The sequence below is a fragment of the Stegodyphus dumicola genome, chromosome 3 (assembly GCF_044657685.1).
Source record: "Stegodyphus dumicola isolate Sdum_Otavi_A_Nest chromosome 3, ASM4465768v1".
NCBI classification, from domain to species: Eukaryota; Metazoa; Arthropoda; class Arachnida; order Araneae; family Eresidae; genus Stegodyphus; species Stegodyphus dumicola.
In genome coordinates, this window is record NC_140770.1 from 254837145 (window position 1) to 254863885 (window position 26741).

The 26741-nt window shown below is 32.1% G+C and overlaps 1 protein-coding gene across 6 annotated transcripts in view; it reads left to right on the top strand.

Moving 5' to 3' along the window:
- The window catches only part of LOC118199512 (uncharacterized), a 497225-nt gene that overhangs the window by 359680 nt on the left and 110804 nt on the right, over positions 1 to 26741 (top strand). For all 6 annotated transcript variants that reach the window (XM_085814058.1, XM_085814057.1, XM_085814061.1 and 3 more), the window contains one exon: positions 25013 to 25144. In XM_085814058.1, the coding sequence (XP_085670184.1) occupies positions 25013 to 25144 (132 nt within the window). The remainder of the gene's footprint in view (positions 1 to 25012; positions 25145 to 26741) is intronic.

Genomic DNA, 26741 nt, shown 5'->3' on the forward strand with positions numbered 1-26741 from the left:
TTCGCAGCAGCCCGCTGATCTGGCAGGCTTGCCCGCTACTAAACATTAAAATTTTTTTGACTATTCTTATATAATTTGCATTGTCACAAGCAGTAGTTATCTGTAACGTGAACCGTGTCTTTTTTTGTTAAAAGTTTAGCTCAGTAGAAGGTTGTTTAAAATCTTTACATGTCTTCTCTAGCTATTTTTACATAGTGGTAACTCGTTACCAGTTTAGTACGGTTACAGAACTAAGGTTCGATTACCGAACCACGTATAACATTATAACTCTTTTTTACGGAACCATTAGCAATAGAATTATTGTACCTTATAATGTATACGGCAGTGCTGGTCACGTAAAGCCGAGTAAAAAGTGTAACTTAGCGAAGCTGATACAAGCTCTTTTGATTTAAGAAACGTTTGTAACTTACAGTTTACGTCTTTCTCAGCCGTTGTCTTACATTTAACTGAACTTCCAGGCCATTTGTTATCCACACCATCTGACAAGCATTGCCATTCCAATCGCGTAATATCATTAATTAAATTATTAAGGAGGCGTAAGATTTTTAATTTATTTTTCGAACAGCCTATCAAGTTACCATTTTTCAGAAGTGTAGCCATTCAACACGACATGATATTTAAAATTGCGCGCTACTTTTAAGTGACTGTGGTTAGCGATGCTAGCTGGGATGATCTTGGTTCGAATCCCGGACGAATCTGGGTTCGAATCCCGGACAATGCATGATTGTATATAACTGTATAATGTTTGTGTGGTATGAGGCCGTTAAAATACCGGCGAGACGCCGAAAGTCCTTTCGAGTAGTTTGACGGCAGGGGTAAGAGGGATGGGAAATTCTCGAAGCCGGTACCCCACTTTGTGTTCCATCAAAATTGGTTACTATGGTAGGACAACGGCTTTGAGAGGATTTGGTTTGTACTGCGTTGCGCAGGTGATTAAATCATTAAAGCAGTTCTTGTAGTTCTTCGTAATTTTTTGTTTTGTTTTATTTTAGTTTTTACCGGCGGAACTACCCGATGCCACTTGAGTTAGATTGTGAGTAATGTATTTAACAACAGAAAGAATGATACCACTGTAATCCTTCTTAATAACGAGGCAAAAACTACGATTCATGGTCATATATTTTTCACTCTGATACGATATGGAACCCATATAAAAATTTCCATAAAAAATAAACTAATTTTCTCTCATTATATCAGCAACAATTACACGCAGTTTTTAAATGATTTTCATTTTTCTAATCAAATCGTCATAAAAGCTCATGCTCCATCCAGTATTTCATCAATTTTAGTCGATTAAATGTGGCAAAAAATTCATCAGAAATTAATAATGCGAACAAACAAACAAACGTACACAAACATTCTTCTTTATATATATATAGATTTCATAAAAATCATAAGTTTTTGATTAAAAAACTCTATGATTTGAAAGCGAGCAGTAGCAACACTTTTCAAAAAAATCTGATGTGTACACTACATGACTTCTTGTACGGAATATTAAATTATACGCATTTTTTTCTTGCATTTTATTTAAACTTATTAGATTGAATTAAACCTACTTCGCCGACAGCGCATAAACCACAATAGAATAAATGCATTCTTTAAAATTCACTTTGTTTACCATAGCGACACTCTGGCACTAGGTTTACTTAACAGTATTATATTTCCTTCATATTATAACTCAGAATGCACAAAATGTATATCATTTAAAGAATTATCTAATCGTTGCCACATGTTCTATTCAAATACTATAGTAAAGCTAGAACTATGTATAAAAGAAATTAAGCAAACAAAACAAAACAGAAACAGTTTTTCACAGACGATTGAGTATTTCTCATTTAATTAATTCAGTTCTCACTTCGCGAGAAGGCAAAAATACATAAAAACTCTAAATATCTATATTAAAAATTACGAAGTAAATCTCAAACGCTTATTTCCTCGAAAAAATTCCAGAAAGAATTAAGCCTTATTTAATTGGCAATAATAAATGAGTGCGTTATCTTTGTTGTTGGGAAGCAACAAAGATAAAGTTTCTCTAGATTGGCAACAAATCCACTAGTCTCCTGTTTCAAATGTAAACATCAATGGCCGCCATTAAAAACAGGCTTAGCAGCAATTAAACAACTTTAAAATTGCTGATAATTCTAAAAATATTGTACACAGATTTACTAAAGGCATAAAATCCCTAACCAGAAGATAAAAACAACATAATTCAATCATTTTTAAAGCAAAAACTGTACAATTTACAAACATATAAGAGTAAAGAAACTGAGATCACTGAGCCGGGTAATAGAGTGGATATATATATAAATATATTTATATACGTTTGGTGCTGCCGATTGCAACCAAAATACGAGGTGCACATCTACATGTTATAGCAGTCATATATACAAAATTTCGACGTTCTGAGGCTACTCGTTTTTGAGTTATGCGAGATACGTACGTACGTACATACGTTCGTACAGACGCCACGAAAAATTCTCTTCAGAATTAATTTTAAAGCAGTTTTATAATTTTTTTGAAGGAAAAGAGTATTTTATTCTGTCCTTACGTACAGATATGACGCAAAAACATCGTTAAATTGCATTCGATAGCGGTCAAAATGGATATTTTCGTTGAAATATGCTGCCTGAAACTTTTCGCGATTACAATACTTCCTTTTTACTTCGTACAAGGAAGTAACAAAGTATTTTTATCTCCAATGCGCGAGAGTGTTGCCACTCAGAAAAATGAGTGCAAAAATTTGCGCTTTCAGAGTTTTTAATTAATATTTCGGCTGATTAAAGTCGTACGAAGATGGGAATAGTCGAAATGGCTTCCTACGAATTTTTGGAATTTGGAATAATGTATTTAATGTTTGGTAGAGCTATTTTTATTTCATCGTAAAACTTAGAAATTTTTTATTAACAAACTCTAGGATTTGACAGCGAGCAGTGGCAAAAATTTTCGAAATAAAGCAGGTTTTTCATCTCTAGCTTGCGAGACTGTTGCCGCTGGGAAAAATGAGGGCGAAAATTGTCGTTTTTTCCGAGTTTTAAATTAATATCTCTGTGTTTTTAATTAATATCTGATTTTAGCTATTTTTTTCGTAAAAACGTGGACGTTGACCTTTTCCAGGACCCAGAAAAGAATTCTGGAAAGTTTAGTGACGATAACTATAGTAGTGTCTGAGTTATTAGAGGACAAACAAACATACTTTCTTCTTTATATATATAGATTTATATTTTTAAATACTGTTATTTGTAATATACGTAGTTATTGTGATTTACTAAGTAGTGTACGTAATGAATAATGATACTAACTTCTGCATCATTACTGCAATTTATAAAAGATGCGGTGCATCAAACGATATATATTGCTTATCTCGGTATGGAGTTGTCGTTTGCACGCCACTAAGCAGAGAATTATTTTAATGGCATAAAATTCGGTATTGTTTTCATATCCAATCTAAAGTGTGTAATGTCAAAACAAAACTGAAGCTAACTTACATTTTATGAATTCAGAAATGTCTGTAGACAGTTTCTTTATGTATTTTTTTGGCCACCCCAAAAAAAGAGAGATTTATGTGGCCACACGCGTATGAAAATTCCAGGTATGAGTTGCGTCTTTTAAAAAATGCTTAAAAAAATCTGCTGAGAAATTAATAAAAAGTTCCCTTGGATGTCTTAGTACCATTTTTCTCCGCATCGCTTCGCTAGTCTTGCATCCTCTTGGAAAAAAGTTTAATTAGCGAAACCAGAAGTCCGACAAATTCTCTGTCTGGCTGGCTGTTGGGTTCAGTGGACGAAGAAAAGAATGATGTCTCAGTGGAGGCCTTTATGTTTCTCTTTCAGTTCTATAAAGAAGGGGATGGAGATAGATACAAATATATACTTATGTAACGCTGTTGGATCATTCTTCTTGAAGAAAATCACCCTGAGCTCTCTTTCTGGTTAAAGATGAAGGAAAAGATATTTATTCAGCGAGTTGGTTTCCATTTATTTCAATGTCTTTTTGTCTCCTTCTCTGGAAATATTATTCTTCATGTTATGTGATGTATGCAAGTTCCCTGTGATGTGTAAATTAATGACAAAGAAAGAGAAGACGCTTAGGAGATAGGCTTGGGTGGCTAATTTCGGCAAAGAACTCGAAAACTCTGTCTGTCTGAGAGATAGGCTACCTTCGTAGAAGACTGTAGGGGTTTATTTTAATTTCGTAATAGTTATTTTTATTTTGGAACAAGCTTTGCTTTACTATCTTATTTCCTACCTACGATTCCTTGCCAGAATGAGTTTTCAGGATCGCGTTTTATGTAAATGAGGTAGAAACCAATATTTAAGTCTCTGTCACTTCAGTAAAAGAGCTTAGAAGTTGATAAAAATAAACTAATTTGGGACAAGTAATGCTTTAAGTATAATCTTGCGACTTTTTGGCCGAATAATTCCTTTAAGTGTAGTCTTACGACTTGTCGGCCGTATTGTTACGTGTCTGCTAGTATTCACTGGTGATCTCTGATAAAGGCCAACTCTGTTAGATATTGTGCAGCTTCGGCTGGTTTTAGTTTACTCAGCATTAGTTTCTTATTTTCTATCTTATGTTAAAGTCTAAGTGGAGGCTTACTGTAAGCCCGAAAAGGGGGCCATCTGTGAATCTTGGTGAGTTGAAATAAAGGGTAATTTTTTAACCCTTCTTGGACCTTTTAAGTACGTGAACTCTGCAATGTTTCGCTACACATAAGTACACGTAATGTTTCGCTACACATTGTTCATAAGTATTCTAACTTTCAAAGACTACTAAATTAAGAGACTAAGTCTAGTATCTTAACTAACTAGTTCATAAGTATCCTAACTTTCAGAGGACTACTAAATTAAGAGACTAAGTCTAACAACTAACTAGTTCATAGGTATTCTAACTTTCAAGGACTACTAAATTAAGCGACTAAATCTAACAACTTAACTAACTAGTTCATGAGTATTTTAACTTTAAAGGACTACTAAATTAAGCGACTAATTTCTAACAACTTAACTAACTAGTTCATAAATATTTTAACTTAAAGGACTACTAAATTAAATGACTAATTTCTAACAACTTAAGTAACTAGTTCCTAAGTATTCTAACTTTCAGGAACTACTAAAATAAGAGACTAAGCCTAACATCTTAACTAACTAGTTCATAAGTATTCTAACTTTCAAGGACTACTAAGTTAAGCGACTAAGTCTAACAACTTAAGTCTTAACAACTGTCTAAGAGAAATGGCTATCATTTGTGTTTTTCTGGAGGAAATCCCGAAAGCCATTTATTTTTCAGTTGCCTGAAACTGACCCGTGGAAGAACCATGAAAGGTTTTCGGTTGTAGCGCCACGTTGGTAGGAAAAATGATAACGGATTAGGAGCTGTTAATAAACGTTCATAAAACTTAATTATAATTCAAAATAAATTATAGAACATTTTCTTTCTATCATAATCCTTTAACCTGTAACTTTTTTCCCCTATTTCGTTTGCACCTGCCAGTATGAATATAGTTTTCAAGTATCGTGATGTTTTAGTGTCTTTGTGAGAATTTATTTCATTGGTTTTGTTAACTACAGTCAACTCTTGATTAAGCCGCCCAACCGGTATAGTGGTTAGCGTCGTTGACTACCGTACCGACGGGCCCGGGTTCGAATCCCGGAGAAGGTATGGATGTTTGTAAATGTGTAATGTCGATACGGCATGGCCGCACTCTCCTGAATGGTATTCAAAGCTGCTGCCAATTGCAGGCGTAATCTATCGCTCCTTGGCACGAGGAATTTCGTGGGGCTGACTACATCAGACAAGTCAGCAACAACATCTTGATTAACCGGCGATGATACTGGGAACGACCTCCATCCACCATTAGCCCCAAATCGCGGTTAATCCGAGAGCAGCTGAAAATAGACACACAATAAATGGGAATAACGTATCTTGTAAATAGAAATAATACTGTTAGCAATTTATCTGGTAATCTGAAGAATTAAATTCGCGTAGTTATATAAATTAAATCACAATTAAAAATAAAAACGCACATCAAAACAACAAGAACTACAGTGTCTCACAAAAGTGATGGGACACTTGTGCTTTACGAAAGGAAACTAGTAAAATAAATTAAAATAACATGTAAAAATTTCTTGTGGGTGTGTTTCATACTTAAATTTAGTAACAATTATTACATAACATACATTTTCTCAAAATATTAAAATAGTAATTTAATAAAAATACAATTGTTTAGAACGGAGCAAAAGATGGCTCACATAAGTGATGGGACACTTACTTTTCCATCAAACATTTATCTAAAAATTTTACTTCTAAAAATGTTTTAATATTTTGTTGGATTTCCTTTTACTTTTAAAACGTGATTTAATCTTCTTGGGATGGATTCGACTAATTTTTTTGTGATTTCTGGAGTGATTTTACCCCATTCTTCTTGAAGCAATGATTTTAATTGTTGTTTTGAAGAAATGGTGTGTTTGCGAATTCTTGATTCCAATTCTTGCCAAATATTCTCTATGGGATTTAAGTCTGGAGATTGTGGTGGTGTTTTTATTATTTCAGGACAGTTATACAGCAGCCAGAGTCTAACGTTCAAAGTAGTGTGCTTGGAGTCATTGTACTGGTAGAATTTAAAATCGTTATGAAGGGTCAGTTTTCGTGCTGAAGATTTCAAATTTTGATTTAAAATGTCAGTATACTTGTACTGATCCATTATACTGTCAATAAAAACAAGATTACCAACTCCAGCGGACGACATACACCCCCATACCATAACTCCTCCTCCACCATGTTTTACTGTTGGCACCAAGTTCTGTTGGCGAAATTCTTTCCTGGGTTTTCTGTACACCAAGATTCTACCGTCAGAACCAAATATATTAAATTTACTCTCATCAGCAAATATAACTTCATTCCAGTAATCAGAGTTCTTATTTATGTTGGATTTGCGAAAGCCAGTCTGAGTTTTCTATTCTTTTCACTCACGAAGAATTTTTTCCTGGCTGCTCTACCGTGATATCCAGCAGATCGAATTACTCTTCTAATAGTGTCAGGATTAACAATTACTCCATATAATGCTTGTAAATCAGCAGCAACTTTAGGAGCACTCATTCTTGGATTTTGTTTAATATTGCTTTGATGGTCGGCTAGGTCTTCTTTTATCCTGAATCATATGATTCTTTTTATATCGTTTAATGATACTGAAAACTGTTGAATGACTCATGTTAACTGTTTCATCAGTTTTTCTAATAGATATTTCATGTTCACTATGCAAATTAGTAACTAAATTTCGAATTTCAGGCAAAGTTTCTTTTCGTTTAGCATTCATGGCTGCACAGAGCTAAAAAACACAAAAATTACAAAACAAACGGGAGAGAAAGATTGCAGACGATTTTATAAATTATTGCTATAATGCTAATTGCTTTTGTGTAAAAATAAAAAAACCCCAAAAAATATTTTTATTGTAGTACGTAGTAGTATTTAATGGTGTCCCATCACTTATGTGAGCCATTTTTTGCTCCGTTCTAAACAATTGTATTTTTATTAAATTATTATTTTAATATTTTGAGAAAATGTATGTTATGTAATCATTGTTACTAAATTTAAGTATGAAACACACCCACAAAAATTTTTTACGTGTTTTATTAATTTATTTTATTACAGTTTCCTTTTGTAAAGCACAAGTGTCCCATCACTTTTGTGAGACACTGTATGTTGTTATTGTTTAAATTAATTTTGTATTTGCGGTATCATTATCAATGATTATTAAAATTTTTATTTATAATAATCCTGATTTCTAATAGTTTCGAACACTACAGAGTCCAGATTTTTAATAGTGTATTTTTAGAAACATTAAGTATTTTACTGTGTATAATCTTAAGTATGAATCTTAGTACTGTTGTATCTGCAAAATGTTTATAAACGTAACTTGAAATTAATGTGATTGATATTTTAAGAAATTCTAGCGTTTTTATTCGAGAACATCTTCCATATTATTGATTAAATAATGTTGTGTAGCCCTCGGGATCAACACATACGTTAATTTGGCCGTCAGACGTGTTCCCTCCTCACTGTCGCGTATAAAATGATGCTTTGTCCCCTTTGGTCGCCTGCAGCGGCTCATTCGTTATATGAATTATGATTTCAATTTTTTTTCTGTTTCGTTTTATACTAAAACGTTTGGTGAATATAAATTAGTACAGAGTTAATATTTATAGAACCGCTTCATGGAAATTTCCACTCAGTCGGCAGGTATATTTTTAACTATATTTGAGAACTGTCATATTAAAGAAGAATTCTGACTGGTATTATTCAGAGGTTATTCGCGTATTTTTTAGACGATTCTGCTTTGTCGTAAAAAAATCTTCTGCTTGGAATTTTTTAATAATTGCAACTATGTATGGAACGTATAAATTATCGTCTGCTACTTGACAGTTTTATTTTCATACTGAATTTCGCTTTTAAAGAAGCAAGACGTGGAAGGCTGTGTTTGTGTTCTTTCCGAAGAAAATTATTCGTATCTAGTTATTAAAAAACGCCGTGAAAGCCATGGGTTTTCGGTACTTAAAGCTGCGAGAGAAAATGCTGTCAATAACAAAGGGGGGGGACGTCAAAATTTAGCTTCAATTGTGAAAAATTGTTCCAAATACGTATCCAAGGAAAAAACGGAATTTTTCGAATGTTGTAAATGCATGATCTTTAATGTCAAAAGAAAATCCACTAAGTCAAAGCACAGTTGCAAAATCATTAAAATGCTCAGTGTCAACTGAAAACAAAGTGATGAATGCTGATTTGAATCTTAAAAAGGGTCTAAAACATAATTGCGTCGTCTTTCTGCACGGTATATCACCGAACGCAGAATGCACTGCACAATTCTTTATGAGAAACATTTATGCAGCCGAAAATGGAAAAATGTTGTTATAATAGAGGAATCTTGGGTTTATTTAATGGCTGCAATAAAGATAGGTCTATTTATTACCATCAAAGAGGATTAAAAAAATCCTAAAACATGGTTCAAGGGGTTATAGTCGAAAACATCGCGGACGAAAGCATGGCGGAGAAAACAACGCAAGGCGAAAACGTCGTGCTACAAAATATCGTGGGAGAAAACATCGCGAAGAGAAAACATCGCAGTCCTAAAACATCGTCGTCGAAAATATCGTGGTAAAAAATAAAGTATCTACAAATCATCGCATGATGATAACATCGCAGACATGTTTTTTTTAAGGCTTTAATAACTGTAAATGGATATTCCCATAATGATTTGTGAGCGCAAGATGGAAAGAAGGATAATTTTTACTTTCATATTTTTTATTAACTAATAAATTTTTGTTGAAAAAATGAGAAGGAAACTTAAGCATAGAAAATTAATGCAACTTATAGCACTCAATATAATTTTAAACCGACATAGTTAACTAACAAAGGCCATTAATAAATCATTTTTTATAAAGTTTTTACTGGTAATTTTTCATGAAAAGTATAATCTATAAGTTGAATTTAATTGTCTATGCTTAAGTTTCCTTCTTACGTTTTCAGCAAAACTTTATTAGTCAATAAAGAACTGTGAAAGTAAAAATTATCCTTCTTTACATCTTGCGCTCACAAATCATTATGGAAATATCCATTTATAATTATTAAAACTTGAAAAAAGCATGTCTGCGATGTTATCGTCATGCGATGATTTGTAGATACTTTATTTTTTACCACGATATTTTCGACGACGATGTTTTTAAACTGCGAAGTTTTTGAACCGCTTTATTTTCGACGACGATGTTTTGTACCACGATTTTTTAGGACTGCGAAGTTTTCTCTTTGCGATGTTTTCTCCCACGATGTTTTGTAGCACGATCTTTTCGCCTTGCGTTGTTTTCTCTGCGACGTTTTCGTCCGCGATGTTTTTTCCGCGATGTTATCGGCGGACACCGGTTCAAGGAATCTAAAAAAAGTTTTTCCTAAGGGATTTATGATTGTTGCTGGCTTTTCATATTATGGCAAATTAAAAATAAAGAGAGTGCGGAAAACTATTAAGATCAACTCCACATATTATCAGAAACATACTGTATGCCGATTTGCAAATATCAAATACCTTCTCTTTACACATAGTGTGATCAATCATTAGAATTGCATCAAGACAAAGCAAGCAGAGATACGTCAAAATCGACTGTTCATTTCCTGGAAAAAAAATGAACAAGAAACGGGTATGAAGGCCATATTTTTCACTCATATCCTTACCAATTCTCCTGATCTGTCACCAATGTGTTTTTGCGCTTTTGGACTTTTAAAAAGTGGGTTGTTCAAACGCGGACCTACAACCTGCTTAGATTTTGAAAAGCTGTTCGAGAGCAATAGGATAAAATACCTCTTCCGATACTGCAAAAGTCTTTGTTTTCGCTTAAATTACGATGTATAAAGTGAATGTATAAGGTAGTGATTTCGATGTATAATGTGAAAGTTAAATTACGATGTATAAAGATAGTGAATAATAAAGGTTATCAAGTAGACTATATCAAATATAAAAATTTTAGGTAAAATATTTTTATAATTACGATGGAAATCGACTAAAAAATGTACGAACAGCCTCGTAATGACGAACTTAACATTACATACTATTACAATCTGAAGTATACGTTAAAGGGTCAGGTGCCTTTTAAATAATTCAAAAATATCGCATTTTTTTAATGCTTTTATATTAAACTTTAATTTCTTACAATCATTTTGAAGCAACCCGCTTGTAAAAATTCTCTCTAGAACTAAAGTTGCGATAATACATAGCTCTAAGCTTTTGCAATTAAAAAGGTCCGGATGGTTTGTTTGCATTTACATTTTAGCGAATTCTTTGTACTAAATCCCCTGAACTATGTATCAAATGTTTCTGTATGCAATTTTATTAAATTCCAAGATAGTTTCTATTATAAAATGATCATCTGTTATTTTATAAAAATGTGATTTTCCTGGTTATGTGCACGATTCCTTTGAACTGCCTGATTAGAATTTCAAAAAACTTTGGTGAATTAATGTAAACACTGTATAACCCGAGATGACCAATTATTGTGTTTCTGACATAAGAATTTTTAAAACTATAATTAAATTACTATAATGTTAAAACTATGATTAAATTAGTATGTTACAAAGTTATTCTCTTTAAATGAACTAAAATTTCTTTAACCCTATTAACACAGCCTAGGGAGTTACGGTTTCGTCTGAGATAGTATGACTGAGTTCTAAGAAAATTTTATGAGGTAATTTCTCTCTCCTTTCCGCATACCTTCGTGGTGTAATTGGGAGCATACTCGAGGCGTAATCGAGAGGTCCAGGTTTTGGTATATTAAGTCTTTCTCAAGGTATTTCGTTCCTTAAAAATGCGGTGTTGTTGGTGATGATTCATTATCTAATGCTACTGTTTAATTTATGACGTAATAATCTGCCTTGGTAGTTTTGAGTTCTTTTATATAGAGAATAGGTGTTTTAGAAGTATTGTGTTGTATCTTTTTGCTTACTGAAAATCTTAGAAAAAATGTTAGAAGTAAATAGTATGATAAGGGAGACCTTTACATTGCTTCAAACTGAAACCTGCTGAAGTAGCTTAATTTTTCAGTTTAGTTCAAAGGGCTCCCTGAGGGACTATTGTTTTCGTTTTGAGATTTTGCGTCGAATCACTCTGAATGTCCGTTTTACTTTTCAAGCTGTTGGCACCAAATATTATCACCCTGTATTATATTTGAAGAAATTAAAGAATGAAGAATCTGCATAAATGTATGTATGTTTTTCGCATTGAGATAAAACAACGGTACCTAGAGCCATTCAGTTTTGAATGACGTAATCCAAATATGGGCATGTGGAAGCCCAAATTTGAAATTTGGAATTTTTTTTATTATCGATTTCATATTATGTAGAACTTTAACGAATTTTTGATTAACAAACTCAAGGATTTCAAGGCGATCAATGGCAACGTTGTACAGAAGAAACATTTTTATCTCCAGACTGAGACTGTGTATTGGAAATTCTAAAGATAGGCTCAATTTAAAATTATTTTGCGTTATTGCTCTTGAACTGATATTGCTGTTGAACTGAATTTTATGGCTTAAGTGCGAAGAACGGGATATTTAATAAGTAAAGGTAACACACAAAATGTTAAAAAAACGCCCCTTTGGACGTAATTTAAATTCTGAAGCCTATCGTTTTTTTTTTCTTTTAATTATTTTGTTTTCTTTGTGTGAAACTGAGTCATGATCGCAAATTTATAAAATGCTGGTGTTAATCTATTTTACTTGTACCGTTTTTTTAAGGTGTAAGACGCGTGTTTTTTTTTTTTTTTTTTTTTTTTTCCTCCCAGGTGTGTAAATGTTTCAGCAGCTGTTTCAAGTGTTGCAGATCTAATTCAAAAATTGTGCACTATCGACCGCAAGAAGGCGTGTTATTCGTATGAAAAACGAGAACACGGCGCTACTACCTGCCGTATCGAGGGGATGCTGCTATTAAAAAAATATAAAAAAAATCTTTTTATTGTTCTGCCTTCGGAATCATTAAAAGGCTTCCTTTCCGTGACGTTTTATGGGCGACCTTGTCGTAAAAATGAGCGGGACCTCGTTTAGCTTGTCTCATATATCCCTAAGGGTTGGATTTGCTAAGTGGAGTGGTTCTTTATGTGTATGTATCGGGGACATAAGCGCAGATGGAGCCGCTGTTGACTTATCGATCCGTTCGTTGACGAACTACGACGCTGCTGTTGGTGAAGGTATTTCATCCACCGACGCATCCCGGCAACGTTCAGATATTAATGTGCACTTACAAATATGTTGCTAATTGCTTCTGTGTTTAATGTCCATATGAAGGATCCAAGAAGGGTAATAAAGCAGTGGGTTCGTTTCCAATCATGTTTGTAATAAAGTTTCAATAACGATAGGAAAGGATTGTTTTAAAAGCAAAATTTGAACTTACGAAATAAAAGGAAGTAAATCTTACACAAGAAAAATTCCACATTTAGTTCATTAATTTACTTACTTTCGTAACTCTAACTCCTCGTGTTCCATGAAGTATAACCACGAGGCTTACAGAACTAGCAGAGTAACTAAACCAATATAGAATAGCACTGCAAATGAGGGAAAAAAATATTAAAAATAAATACTTAAAATCTGAAAGCATTCAGATATTTTATTACGCCCAAAGGGGCTTTTTATAACGTTTTGTTTGTTGTCTTTATTAAGTGTCATGTTCTTCGAACTTAGATCATATAAATTCAGTTCAACAGCAAATATCACAAAATGTTTAGAAAGAGCATATCTTTAGAATTTCCGCATATCTAGATTTCCGCATATCGAAATGAAAATATTTTTATCTCCAGCGCACGAGACTGTTGTCATTCGGAAAAATGTAACATATTTATCTTTTAGTTTTAATTAACAAACTCGGCTCTATGAAAACAATGTGTTGCCGCGAGGGGAAATAAAAAAAAAATTGTCTCCGACGTGCCTGTTTGTTGAAATTTAGTAAAGCCTAAGATAGTTTCAAATTTTATCTGGAAGGTTATTGAATAATAAACTAAGCGATTTAAAAGCAATAAGTGTAATTCTTAAGATATTTTTTCTTCTTTATTATAATAACTATTTCAGGGAGCTGACCTCGCGAGCGGCTAGTTCTTGCAGAATAATATAGCGAATATAAAAATATGCATAGCAACTTCTAACAGTCTGTTAGGAATTCTAAGACATGCTTTAAGTATTTTTTATTTTGCTATTGAACTGTAGTGGCATAAAGTGCGAAGAAACCGATGCTTAATAAAAGCTAAAAAGACAAAAAAAAGTGGGGTTAGCAGTAGTGAGTACAAAAACATACCGGTAGACTGCGAGCTTAACAAGTACGTAAAATGCTTTAGGAATCCTTTTGGGCGATCGTTAAAATTTGAAACTTTTAAGATTTTATTATTATTATTATTATTATTATTCACTTTCTAATTTTGATGGCTGATATCAACTGGGTTTGCACTTCCTTGCCGTGTTCTGTTGTCTCTCAATTCAACTCATTTACATTCGTAAAATGAGTCAGGGAATTTTATCTGCTGAAGCAGGTTAAAAGTGTTTTCACAAAATTTCTGTAATTGCTTGAAAACTGTATGACTTTTTGGTAATTTAGATTCTCTTATAAGTTACTACCAGAATTTATTTCGTAAATCAGAAGTTTTCGTTAGGATTAGTACGTTATATACCGTGGTGCTATACCATGCCCTCTCCGGGATTCGAACTCTGAACCTCTGGAATACGCGTCGAGTATGCTTCCAGTTACATAACGGAGGCATGCGGGAAGGAGAGAGAATACCTTATATACTTCCCCTTTTAAAGGCCAACTGGGGATTGGGAGACCCATTCTTCAAATCCTGGTGGTGATGAATAATCATGCACCATCTTTTAGTTCGGGCGCTACTGTAATTAGGTTATTTTGAAGCAGGAGACGTGGAAAATGTACAGTGCCCACGCGGGGATGAACCCTGTACCTCTCGTATACGTATAGAGTATGCTTTCCACTTACACCACAAAGACATGCAGAAAAGAGAGAGAAAATACCTTATAATTTAATAATAGGTTCAAGAGATAGAGATTAGAATCAAGGAGTTACATTTTGCGATTTAATGAAAGATCAGACTAAGGTAGTACATTTTTTTGTATTTTTATTAATATTCAATAATTTAAGATGGTGTTTTTAACACCGATGATTTAAAAATACATTTTGTGCAAGAAAAATGCGCTTTGCTACTGTATGGAATGCTACTTTTTGTTTTACGCTTTGTGTAAAATCCTTTTAAATTTAAAAAAAGAAAAATATATATATATATATTTATAAGTGTAATAAATTGAATGGCCCAGATTTTGAACACACAAAGTATTCCACCCGAGCATGGCTCTATCGAAAACCAAATTTTGAATTTATTTATATAGAATTTATTTATTGCGAATTTAATGAACTTTTTATTAACAGATTCAGTCATTTAAAATAAATGTGTTGCCACTCAAAAAAATGAAAGATACTTATGTTTCAAATTTAATTACAAAACTCAGTGGTATAAAAGCTTTGTGTTGCCACTCTGCAGAGCTTATTTCAAATTTAATGCGTTATAAAAGAAGTGTGTTGCCACTAACGCGATATATTTGTCTTTCTAATTTAATGAACAAACTGGAGGATTTAAAAGAAATGTTATCCCTACCTGTATTAAAATATATTCACACAAAGTTGGTAGGTAGGTAGGTATACGGTAGTACGTTGTTTAGCAAAAACTAAGAAAAATCTATTTAAATTCTCTTGCAAATTTATTCACTTATTAATTTACAAACTAAACGACTTAAAAGCAATAAACGCTGATTCATTTCAGTTTTTATTTATTACTAACTGGGCCATGAAACTATGAAACCATATTAGCTAGATACATTAAAATCATTATACAGGGTGTTTCATAGATCATGGGACAAAGTTGGAGGAGTGGCATGTTTTAGTATGCTCCGCCACCTCTCCAAGTTTGTCCCATGATCTATGAAACACCCTGTATATATATTCTTTTTTATAATAACTATTATTGGCACCTGGCCTCACATGTGGCTAGTAACATTAAAAGTGTATCGTCTTGTGCGTATTACATGTGTGTCACTGATTTGTAACTCTGTTAATATTAGAAAATTACGTTTGTTAAATCTATTCGAAAAGCTGTGCGATAGTAAAGTCTCTGTAAATGGTTACGTTTCCATCGGTCTGAATCTTTTCGGGGCTATGACCTGTTATACTAATAATTATTAATTATTATTCATCAGTTAGCGCCTGTGTGCCCTTTTGTGGAAGATTTGACTTTTCTAGAATTCTTACTAAAGTCTTGTTTTTAATTTTGAGCATTAGAAAGTTAACTTGTTGCCCATTAGCAGAGCTTTTTTTTTTTTTTTTTCCCTTTCTTTCTTTCATTTCATTTGCCTCTTCTTTCTTTTTTTTTTTTTTTTTCTTTTTTTTTTTTTTAAAGAACACGCAAACGAAACTGTAAAAGGAAATATTAGTCAATACATGAGATGTCGCGGTGGATTTCGCATAAATATTCATCAACATTAGGTGCGAATTTTCACGAATTTCAACGAGCATTATAGTGCAATAGAATTTTTTTAAGTGCCTGAATTATCTGAGACCACAACCACTTGGATAATTGAAAAAAATTGGATAACTGGACTTTTTTCCCTAGTGAAGAAATGCGTATTTGCTGCAGTTATCGGGAGAAAGTTATATATTTTTTCGTTTATATTATTTTATTTCAACGCAGATTATGTAATTAAAAATGCAGTTTTATTTCCATAAGACAAAATAACACATTTTTCGACAAAATTAAGTAACAAGCCTATTTTTGTTTGCCGAAACATATAACCCGTTTCTGTTTACACTAAAACAAAACAATGTAAAAGTTTATATGCACGCATATACCTAAAGCCGAAAGTCTAATCTGGTTCTCTTGGCCCACTAGTGGGCGAGCGGTAAAGTCGCTGAACACTGGTAATTCGATCTGAGGTTCGAATTCCACGGACGGGGTGGCTGCATGGGCGTTTTCGTGGTTTTCCCTATGTGTAATGTGTATACTAGCCAGCTTCTCTAAGAATGTCCTCCACAAAGGCGGTTCTCCCCTTAGGTATAGCTGCATAGTCCCCCGTAACCGTAGTTACTTTGCCATAATTAAATAAACCAAACATAATCTTATTCTTAATTTCATTATACTAATGCAATGTAATTTTTTATGTTAAAAAATAACAAACAGTTTATTCTAAAGGTAAACTGAGACGATATCCTTTTTATTCACGTAAAGTAGTAAAATAACATAGCAATATAATATATATTATTAAATTTTTACCTATGTAGTTTTCCGTGTATATATGATGAAAACAATCAAAAGAACTTTTTTAGATGGGGGAGGCGCATTAATGAAAAATATCACACACACACAATTAAATTATCAGAAGGTTTCATTTTATCTGTCTTTGAAAGGAAAGCAATTCGAATAACTGGAATTTTAGATATCTGCAGTTTGAATAATTGGAATTTCTCCTATCGTATCTGAATGCAAAAGATCGTATTATTTTCGCAGTATTCAGTATGTTACCCCGATTTCAGCTATTTAATAGATTTCGAAAATATTTAGACGTATTAATAAATATTTAGGAGAGATCGATAAGTTTGGCAATGCCGAATCCGTAATTCCAAAAAAAGCTAGCTTTGCCATTTTGTCCGCCCGTCAACTTAAAATGCGAACAAATATTCCCACATATGAAATTTATTTTAAGAGAACAGGAGCAGCTTAACAGACGAAAATTCAGGTGCTTGTATTCGTTTAAGACGGCTAACAATTAGCCAGGCTTAATTAAATTCACATCACAAGTTCAGTATCAGGGAAGCTGCTGAAACTGGGTGTCGAAGAGAAAAACTAAAGTTCATCCAGTTGTGTTTGTTTTTATAATAATTATTATTAGTTCAAAGGGGTTTTGTAACTGAAGGACTATTGTTTTCGTTTTGCGATTTTACGTTGAATCACTATAAATGTCCGTTTCACTTTGCAAACTGTTGCTACCAAATGTTAGAGTCCTGCATTATATTTGAAGAAATTAAATAATGAAGAATCTGCATAAATGTATGTATGTTTCTCGCATTGGTATAAAACAACGGTACATAGAGCCATCGAAGTGTGAATGACGTAATCCTCCTACGAATATGGGCATGTGAAAGACCAAATTTGGAATTTATTTTATTATCGATTTTATATTTTGTAAAACTTTAATGAATTTTTGAGTAACAAACTCAACGATTTGAAAGTGAGCAATGGCAACAATCTACGGGGGGGGGGGAGCTTTTTATCGCCAGCGCGTGCAACTGTGTATCGGAAATTCTAAAAACAGACTCATTTTAAAATTATTTTGCGACGTTGCTATTGAACTGAAATTTTTGATTTAAGTGTGAAGAACATGATATTTAATAAATAAAGGTAACACACAAAACGTTAAAAAAACGCCCAATTGGAAGTAATTTAAAATCTGAAATCTTTCAGAATTTCTTTTTTTTTTTTTTTTTTTTTTTTTTTTTTTAAAATTCACTGCAGTCATTTTAATGAATAGCATTTTAGTTAGCGATACTTAATTAAGTATGTTTGTTTCAACTAGATCTAGAGTTAAAAACAAACTTTCATATATATGTGCGGTTGATATTTAACATGTGAATTTAATATAACAAGTACTTTTTAATATGACTCAAATTTACGCTGAAATGCATAAATAATGTACAACATCTTAATAGTTCTTCATAATGTCTTACTTTCTCAATAACCAGACAATATACATTTAATTTTAATTTTTATATTTGAAGTTTAAAGCGTATTGTAGTTATTTTCTCAATAAAAATTTTTCTCATTCACCCAAAAGGCTGTTCTAAAATGAAAATACCAGTGACCTGAAACGTCTTACATTTTGGTTGATTTTGACCTGCAACCAAAAAAAAAAAAAAAAAAAGTTGCCGACGCCCTGGGATTAATGTATAATTTGTGTTTTCTTTATGGCGTTGCACCTCCCCATTATTTCGATAATTTTATCTTTTCACTGCACATGGTCTTCTGTAATTAATTAAAAAAAAAGAATAAAAACTTATCAACGAAAAAAGCTGTTTGTTGCTAAAAAAAAGATGGTGGATTTAAACTCTTAATCGTAGTCGACTGTGATAAACTACTGCGCCACGGAAGTCGTCTTTCATCCTCGAAGTAGAAACAAACTATCAAATAATGCTTTATTTTATAGTGCTTTTAAAATGAGTCATAAAAGATTTTGCATCTGCGAGACATTTTCATACTGACTACTACTACTACGTAGCAATCTGTAGCAATCTTGCTTTTGAGCAAGAAGAAAGGAGGTGATGACTTTGGCGAACGCCGTTTCCTCCAGTCCGTGAGGTACTACTACGTACTTTTAGTAATCAAACATCATTTGTTTTGCCGTGGTATTAAAAATGCTGCCAGATGAATTATCAGAGAGAATTATGCAGCAGAAAATACTTTTTAACTATATGTTATTTTTGGGTAACATGGTTGATAATTATAGTAAAGTTTATTGGTATATTATATTACTGGGGTAAAAAGATATTTTGCGCACTTAATAATAATTTGCACTCCCAAGTATCGAGGAGTTTTTATTTTCAGTGGCAACAAAACTGTTAATTGTTAATAGAATATTTACTGCATGAATTGCTAATTTCGGGCAATCATTCCATCATAATTATTAAATACAGATTAGAATGTTGAATTCTATCTGTATCGGTGTGCTGGTATCATTTTCTTGTGATACTGGCACGCCGATCTGAAAAATATATTTTCAAATGACAGTGGAATTATTGCATCGCCATTGTTTGGTATTTTTTGCCGCTCAAAGTAAGGAAATTCATGTGGAGAAAGATTCTTGATAATATACTGTAGTGAGGTGAAATGTTCGAAGAGTATTTTCCAGTATATATATATATATATATATATATATATATATATGTACTAATTCCAGTAACTTTCAAAAAGTAATTTTTTAATCGTGCCGGTGTTTTTTATATGCTTGTTTACTTGTTGAAATGTTTCAAGTTATAATAGTCTTTATTACTGAATTGTGTTGTCGATACTGAGATAACTATTTACTACTTATTTTAATTTTTTTAATTAATTTTATTGTAAGAAATTTTTTTTTTTACTTGACATTTTTTGAAGAGTTTTATTTCTGTAACAATTATAAATTATTTCTCTAAAGTTTGTAAAGTTTAGAAAATGTTAATTTTTCTTGTTGGGAAGTTTTTAAAAGAGATAAAATCGAATTTAATATGTTGGGGCTACTAAACAGAGAAAGATAAATTATTCATAAAAATATGCAAAAGGTACCAAAAGAGACGATTTCTGTAAATTGATAGGACAAACATTGGAGAGACAATTATTGCAAATTCGGAGTTTTGCATAAAAGAAAATTGCAGCTGTAATTGACCAGAAGTAATATGTCTAGATTAGATTTTTTTACATAATCATACTTAGTTGCATCTTCAGAGGGTTCTCTGGCTAACATATTGGAAATTTCGACAAGTAAAACACCCAAAAGATAAGCCACACATTCTTAGGGACCTGACACATTTCAGCTCTTTTCTCGAAATTTATTAAATAAGTGCCATTTCATTCTTTTTTTTCCATCAAACTTTAGCAATTTCTGCTGATTGGATTTTATTGCTCGATTCTACTATATTTACTGCTGATTTTCTAGCCCGTATTTCTTGATGTTGCAATTCAAGTCACTTTCTAATATGAGTGCCCTTGTTTCCAGAGCCATGCATTTATTTTTTCATTTCCTAAGGCAGGCTTTCTTTAGCTTTGTGATTAGCAATTTATTGATTTAGAATTAACTTCTTTCTCATCACAAAACTGAATTCCAGTAATTATTTTTTTAATTTATGAGACCTTACTTGTGAGTAGCGCATACTCGTCTAACTCATCTCAGAATATAAGTTGGCCTGGGCGATCTAGCAATTTATTTTTTTATAATTAGAAATTTAACTATGACATAAAGTATTTTATTTCAAAGAAGTCAACTATATTTCTCATATTAAATAGAAACATGTGCTTTCATTCAATAAAAATCTGCCAAGATTGCTCTTATTGAAGGGTTACTAGAGTAAATAAAGGAATGCAAGCCTACTTGATTCACACAAAAAAATTCTTAATTTGGGACTCTAATACAAGAATTTCAAAATGAATATTATGTAATAAATCTGCTGTCTAATATAGGAGGTTTTTTTTTTTTTTTTCCTTATTTGGGACTTTAATACCAGAGCTCAAATTTCAGTTGGAAATATTTCAATATTACATAATAAATTTTCCACTGTAATACAAGAGTTCAAATTTTGGTTGATCTTTACATTATGGTAACTTGGCGATTTTTTGGCGAAAATTTGGCAACCAACTCTCCTACAGCAACCCTCTATTTTTTTTCCCCGCCGCCATTTTGTCTTCACAGAGTAAAGACATGTTTCTTTTCTTCTTATCTACTGAACACTTCTTCCAACAATCTACTAGCCGAATTACACTTATGCTAGAAATTTTATCAAACAAAACTGCTTAATCATGACAAATATTCACTGCAAAATTGGGTAAAAGTGCACAATACCATACACCTTACGCGTTTTTCAAAATAACACATACACATAAACCATGTACACGCCGACTTATTTTTACTTAAAAAAACATCCCAGAATTGCACAAAATGGCATTGCGCACACTCTTCACTATATCCATGTACACTGCTTTTTTTTCATAAATTAGAAAAATTTCACGAAAATACATGACAATTTTCTCAATCTTTAAACCCGGTAAAAAGAACATATATGAAACTACCTGATAGCGAAAAAGTATTTAGCCTTTACAAATATGAACATTTCCACATATAAAATAAATAAAATATCCAAAAACTTTTACCTCTAAATCATCTATTACATTATACACGTCACCAACGAATTCATACCGCAAGCATTACAAATACTTAGTATCAAATATTTAAATTATTTCCATGCACGTTTATTTCAACTTAAACGTATACCAAATACCTACAAACATAAAATTCACAAAATAACTATCATTTAATTAAAATATCACTAAACCATGTACATGTCGACCTATTTTTACTTAAAAAAACATCCCAGAATTGCACAAAAATGGCATTGCACACACTCTTCACTATATCCATGTACACTGCTTTTTTCTCATAAATTAGAAAAATTTCACGAAAATACATGACAATTTTCTCAATCTTTAAACCCGGTAAAAAGAACATATATGAAATTACCTGATCGCGAAAAAGTATTTACCCTTTACAAATATGAACATTTCCACATATAAAATAAATAAAATATCCAAAAACTTTTACCTCTAAATCATCTATTACATTATACACGTCACCAACGAATTCATACCGCAAGTATTACAAATACTTAGTATCAAATATTTAAATTATTTCCATGCACGTTTATTTCAACTTAAACGTATACCAAATTCCTACAAACATAAAATTCACAAAATAACTATCATTTCATTAAAATATAATTAAATTCAAAAACACTACTTAAAATATAAATGAGCACATACATTAAATTAATAAAAATTACCTTACAATCCTAATTACTTTAAACTAAATCATTGCTAATAACAATTTTCCCAATAATACCAAATTCCTTTCCACCTTACATTTAGAACAATGCATAAAAATAATATCCTCAAATAATTAAAAATACTAACTTACCTAATCTTCTTCAGAATCTTGATTACGTGGCGGATACACTTTTCTAATTCATTCAATAAAATTACTCAAAGATTTTTTCTGCGAATTTTTCCTCCATACTTCCTCCGCTAAATAAAAAGCAAACTTCTCTTTATCACAATGCCTAAATACCCATTTCGAATCACTTTAGTTAGGGCCATGGGATCCAAAAATTACACAACACTGTTTCACACAACACAGAATAAAGCTAAATACAAAATTTCCACATTTTTTCCCGATTTCCCCCCTTTTCCGATTAAAGAACCGTAATTCGTCCATTAATATCACATGACATATCCCATGATCTCTCATTTCCCTCACGCAAAATAATGCGTAATCGGAACTGAGTACTGCTCACATTATTACCAAAGTCCCAGGTAGTAACCTTTATCGCCTCCAAAATGTCGCCAAACTACCAGTTACCATATTGTAAAGATCAACCCAAATTTTAAAAAAGAACACTCTAATCTTACTAATTAATATGAACTTAGAAGCTCAAATTTAGAATATCGTACTGTTAGTTTCATTTGGTAATGAGATGAACCATTTTCATGGAAAACGGCAGTATTTCATAAAAAGGCTAGTACTCGTGTGTCCTGTATTCCTTTCACCATTAAACATAGAGATGGTTTCAATTTTTGTTTCCAGTGACCACCATGAACCTACTAATGAAAAATTATAGCTTCTAATCCTGTTATATTTCTGTAAAAAGTTTTTGAAAAATAAACTAAGTATTCTTATTTTCTGATTTAACTTTTCTTCATATTATTTAATAATTAATATATTATTAGATAAAATATGCATGGATGAGTGAGATAAAACTAAAAAATTTTAATCATTAATTTACCAAAAATGTGTTTAGCATATAATAAGTGTTTTAACTTGAAACAGTAGATTAATTGCAATTTGGCACTTTGACAAGATGGTACTTATTAAGTCTGTTGACGAGCATTATGATTAAAAATGCTCATTAACTTATTCTAATGTGGATTATTTTTTTCCCCTAAAAAAGTTACTAGTATGTACTAACTGAGTAACATTTAAACTGAAGTCTGGACAAAATTTGAAAGCAGAAAGCTTATTTAACTTTGCTCTATCCTTATTTTTGCTCACACGAGTATTTACTGCTGTGATCAATGAACTGTTGTGTGGAACTGTATGTAGCATTTCATATTCCTTAGCACTGCCTTCCAGATGAAACGGTGGGTGTGGAAATGGCACATTGAAGTGGTAATTTAAGCTGTTGAGATTGGTATATGAAAACAATCTTTTTCCATAAATTGTCATTCCAGGTATTAATCAAAAAAAATATGCTTTGCCATCTGAATATGGAACTTAATGCAATGTAGAAGAATGATTCTCAGGTTCAAACCGCCAAATGTTTGAGTGTATTAACCAGGAGCTGTGTGAGAGTGAATCTTATTTTCAAGAACTTAATGTAAAAACCGAATGATTGACATGTTTGCTTCATAACTTTTGCAGTCTTTCTTTCTTACTGTTGTTCATATTTTCCGTATACAAAAATTCTGTTGACTTCATTTATGCTTTGCAGTACAATTAATTTGCTGATCAATATTTATAAATTATGCCTTTGTAACATTATGCAAGGAAATTTTTTTAAATCTTTATTACATATTTTCCCCAATTTAAGCATATGTAAAAATATGTAAAACAGTTTTATAATTTAATTTAATGATAGCCTCTTAAATCCTCGTTTGTGATTTGGATATTTCTTCTGTATTCTAATAGTAGTAATAACTTTTCTGAACTACCCCATTTCTAGATTAATCTATGTCACATGACTTGCATAACTCTGATGACAATGCTAATTCGAAACTTGAACTCAAAATTTTGAGAACTGAAACTTATATATATGTAAGAAAAAGAATATGTAAAAGATTAAATTAGCAGTATAAATTAAATTCCCTTCTCTATTCTAAAAATAGTAACTCCTCTCTGCACTGCATCATTTCGAGAAAAATCTATGTCATATGACTTTTACGTAATTCTGGTGATGTAAACGGAATTAAAACTCCAATGATAAACAGCCAATAATAATTTTACAACTAAACAGCCAATAATAATTTTACAGCACTATTAACCATTCAATCAAAATGCTTTGAGAACCAAAACTAATTCAGTCTGACTTGAGATTTCATTCTGAACATTACGCACTTTCTTTCCACGCTTTGGCCTAGCTACACTGCTGTGTGTCTGCCTCTTCTTTTTTGCTACAAAGTTATTGAAAATGTAACCTTTTGGAACAGGCACATTTAATGTGCCGACTTGTTTGTAACCGCAACATGTTGCTAAAAGTAAAGCTGAAGATTTAATCTGCCTTCGCCTCCAATTTTCCTGGTCATTGCTTCTGAGTTTGAATTTATTACATATATATATATATATATATATGAGTTTGAATTTATTACATACATATATATGTGTATATATAGGTTTTCAAGAAAATTTAAATGTTTTGATAAGTTAATATGTTGTTATAAATTATTTTAAAAAATAGTATTAAAAATGTATGCTGTGTTTAATCCTTGACCAAAAATGTCGATTTTTTAAAGTTAGTATTAGAGGTCATGGAATGAACCATATGTCTAATAGGTTAATATAACATCAATATGGTATTTTTTAATCATTTTACTTGATGTGTACATGTAATAAATATAATTCAGTTTTTTTTTTTTTTTTTTTTTTTTTTGTAGGCTCCAGCTTTCCATTTCTGGGTAGCATGTTCACTGGTACTTTACCTGCGCCACCTACCAGTCCATTCCGTGCTCCATCTACTCCAGGAGTCAACAATTTAAGGTTTTGGCCACCGACACCTCCACCTGATGGTATGTCCTTTCAAATTTAATTGCCTGGCTTTTAATAGAATTAACAGTTCATTTCAAATTAAATGGCACTTTCTCAAAAATTCATCATACTTGGGCAGATGATACTTACTGATACATACTGATTCCCACAGGGCTATGTGTTAAGTCCTGTTCTCTTCCTCCTGTACCATTGATTCTCACATCAGTGCAGAAGCTAAAGTGGATTGCTTTGCTGATGACATTGCAGTCTTGTATCCTCTTGTATACAATATGTTGCATAATTTTAAATATAGGCTTTTCATATTCCAATTGCAAATATACTGATTGTTTTTATAATTTTAGACTGGAAATTTTAGTGTCCATTTCTGATTATCTATAGCCACACCAAAAAGTCCTAATAAAATATTGATGAGAAAATGCTCCATGTTGCCAATCCACAATTTGGGCAGAGAGTATTAAGTGACAGCCCAGTTATATTTGTAACATCCTTCAAGATGGCTTTCCACTTCCAGAGATTTTTAGCATAGTGATTTATGATATACTACATGTTTTTAGCATAGTGGTTTTATCATCTTTTTTTGTTGACTTTTGTAAAATCTCAGACTTTGCTTTCTATATAGCTTTAGAGTAGAACGTGGCTCACTAAAAGTCATCATGTGACTCTTTTTTTGTGCTGAAATTGCGAGTGATGCCAATTTTGTGCAACTCTCTGGTTTGGTTTTTTAGTGAAAGCAGATCACTGTATACATGGTGAGAACAAAAGGTATACATGGTGAGAACCATTCCCTCCCCCCAAAAAAAGTGTGCATGTCTTGTACGGGGGGGGGGATTTTTTAAAAATATCACTGGATACATTGTTGAAATAGATGTAAAGATCTCAAAGGAACATTTCTCTCCAAAGTCGTCTACAAGTTCATAACTTTTTAGTGTAGATATGAATAATTAGAAAGTGCTGAAATTTTTTTTTTTTTAATCATGAATTGCGTTTTCTATGCACTCAGCTATCCAGAATTTTCAAGGATCTGCATTCAACATTTGTGCTTTCTTGATAGTCAAGCTTTTATTGTATTGTGAGTGTTAGAGCTTTATTATTTAAAAAGATTTATTTTCATTAAAATCTTTGTAAAACTATGTATTATAAGCCATTCCTTTAAAACCTTTTTCATATTTTATAATGTACAGAACTGTTTTCAAATTACCTGTTGATTATTGTTATCCACACATAAAGGGGATAATAACTAGTTCAGTGAATTTTATTATTATATATATAAATAATAATGGAAAATCATAATATCTGGCTGTCATATTATCATATTGCTTAAACTTTTATTATTTTACACTGATTGGCTTTTCAAGCTAAAATATGTTAAAAAATTTTTGGTAAAAGTATATTTATGGGTACCCCTTGGCGAACGTTGGCAATTTTTGGTGGTACATGGATATCAAGTTTGTGCAATTCTTTGACTTGTTATTTTGGTTTTGTATAGCGACAATTTTAGCTCCAAAAATTGCCGCTACACAAAGACAAAATAACAAGTCAAAGAATTGTACAAACTCGCTATCCATGTACACGTTTACCTATTTTCACTTTAAAAAAATCACAGAATTGCACAAACTA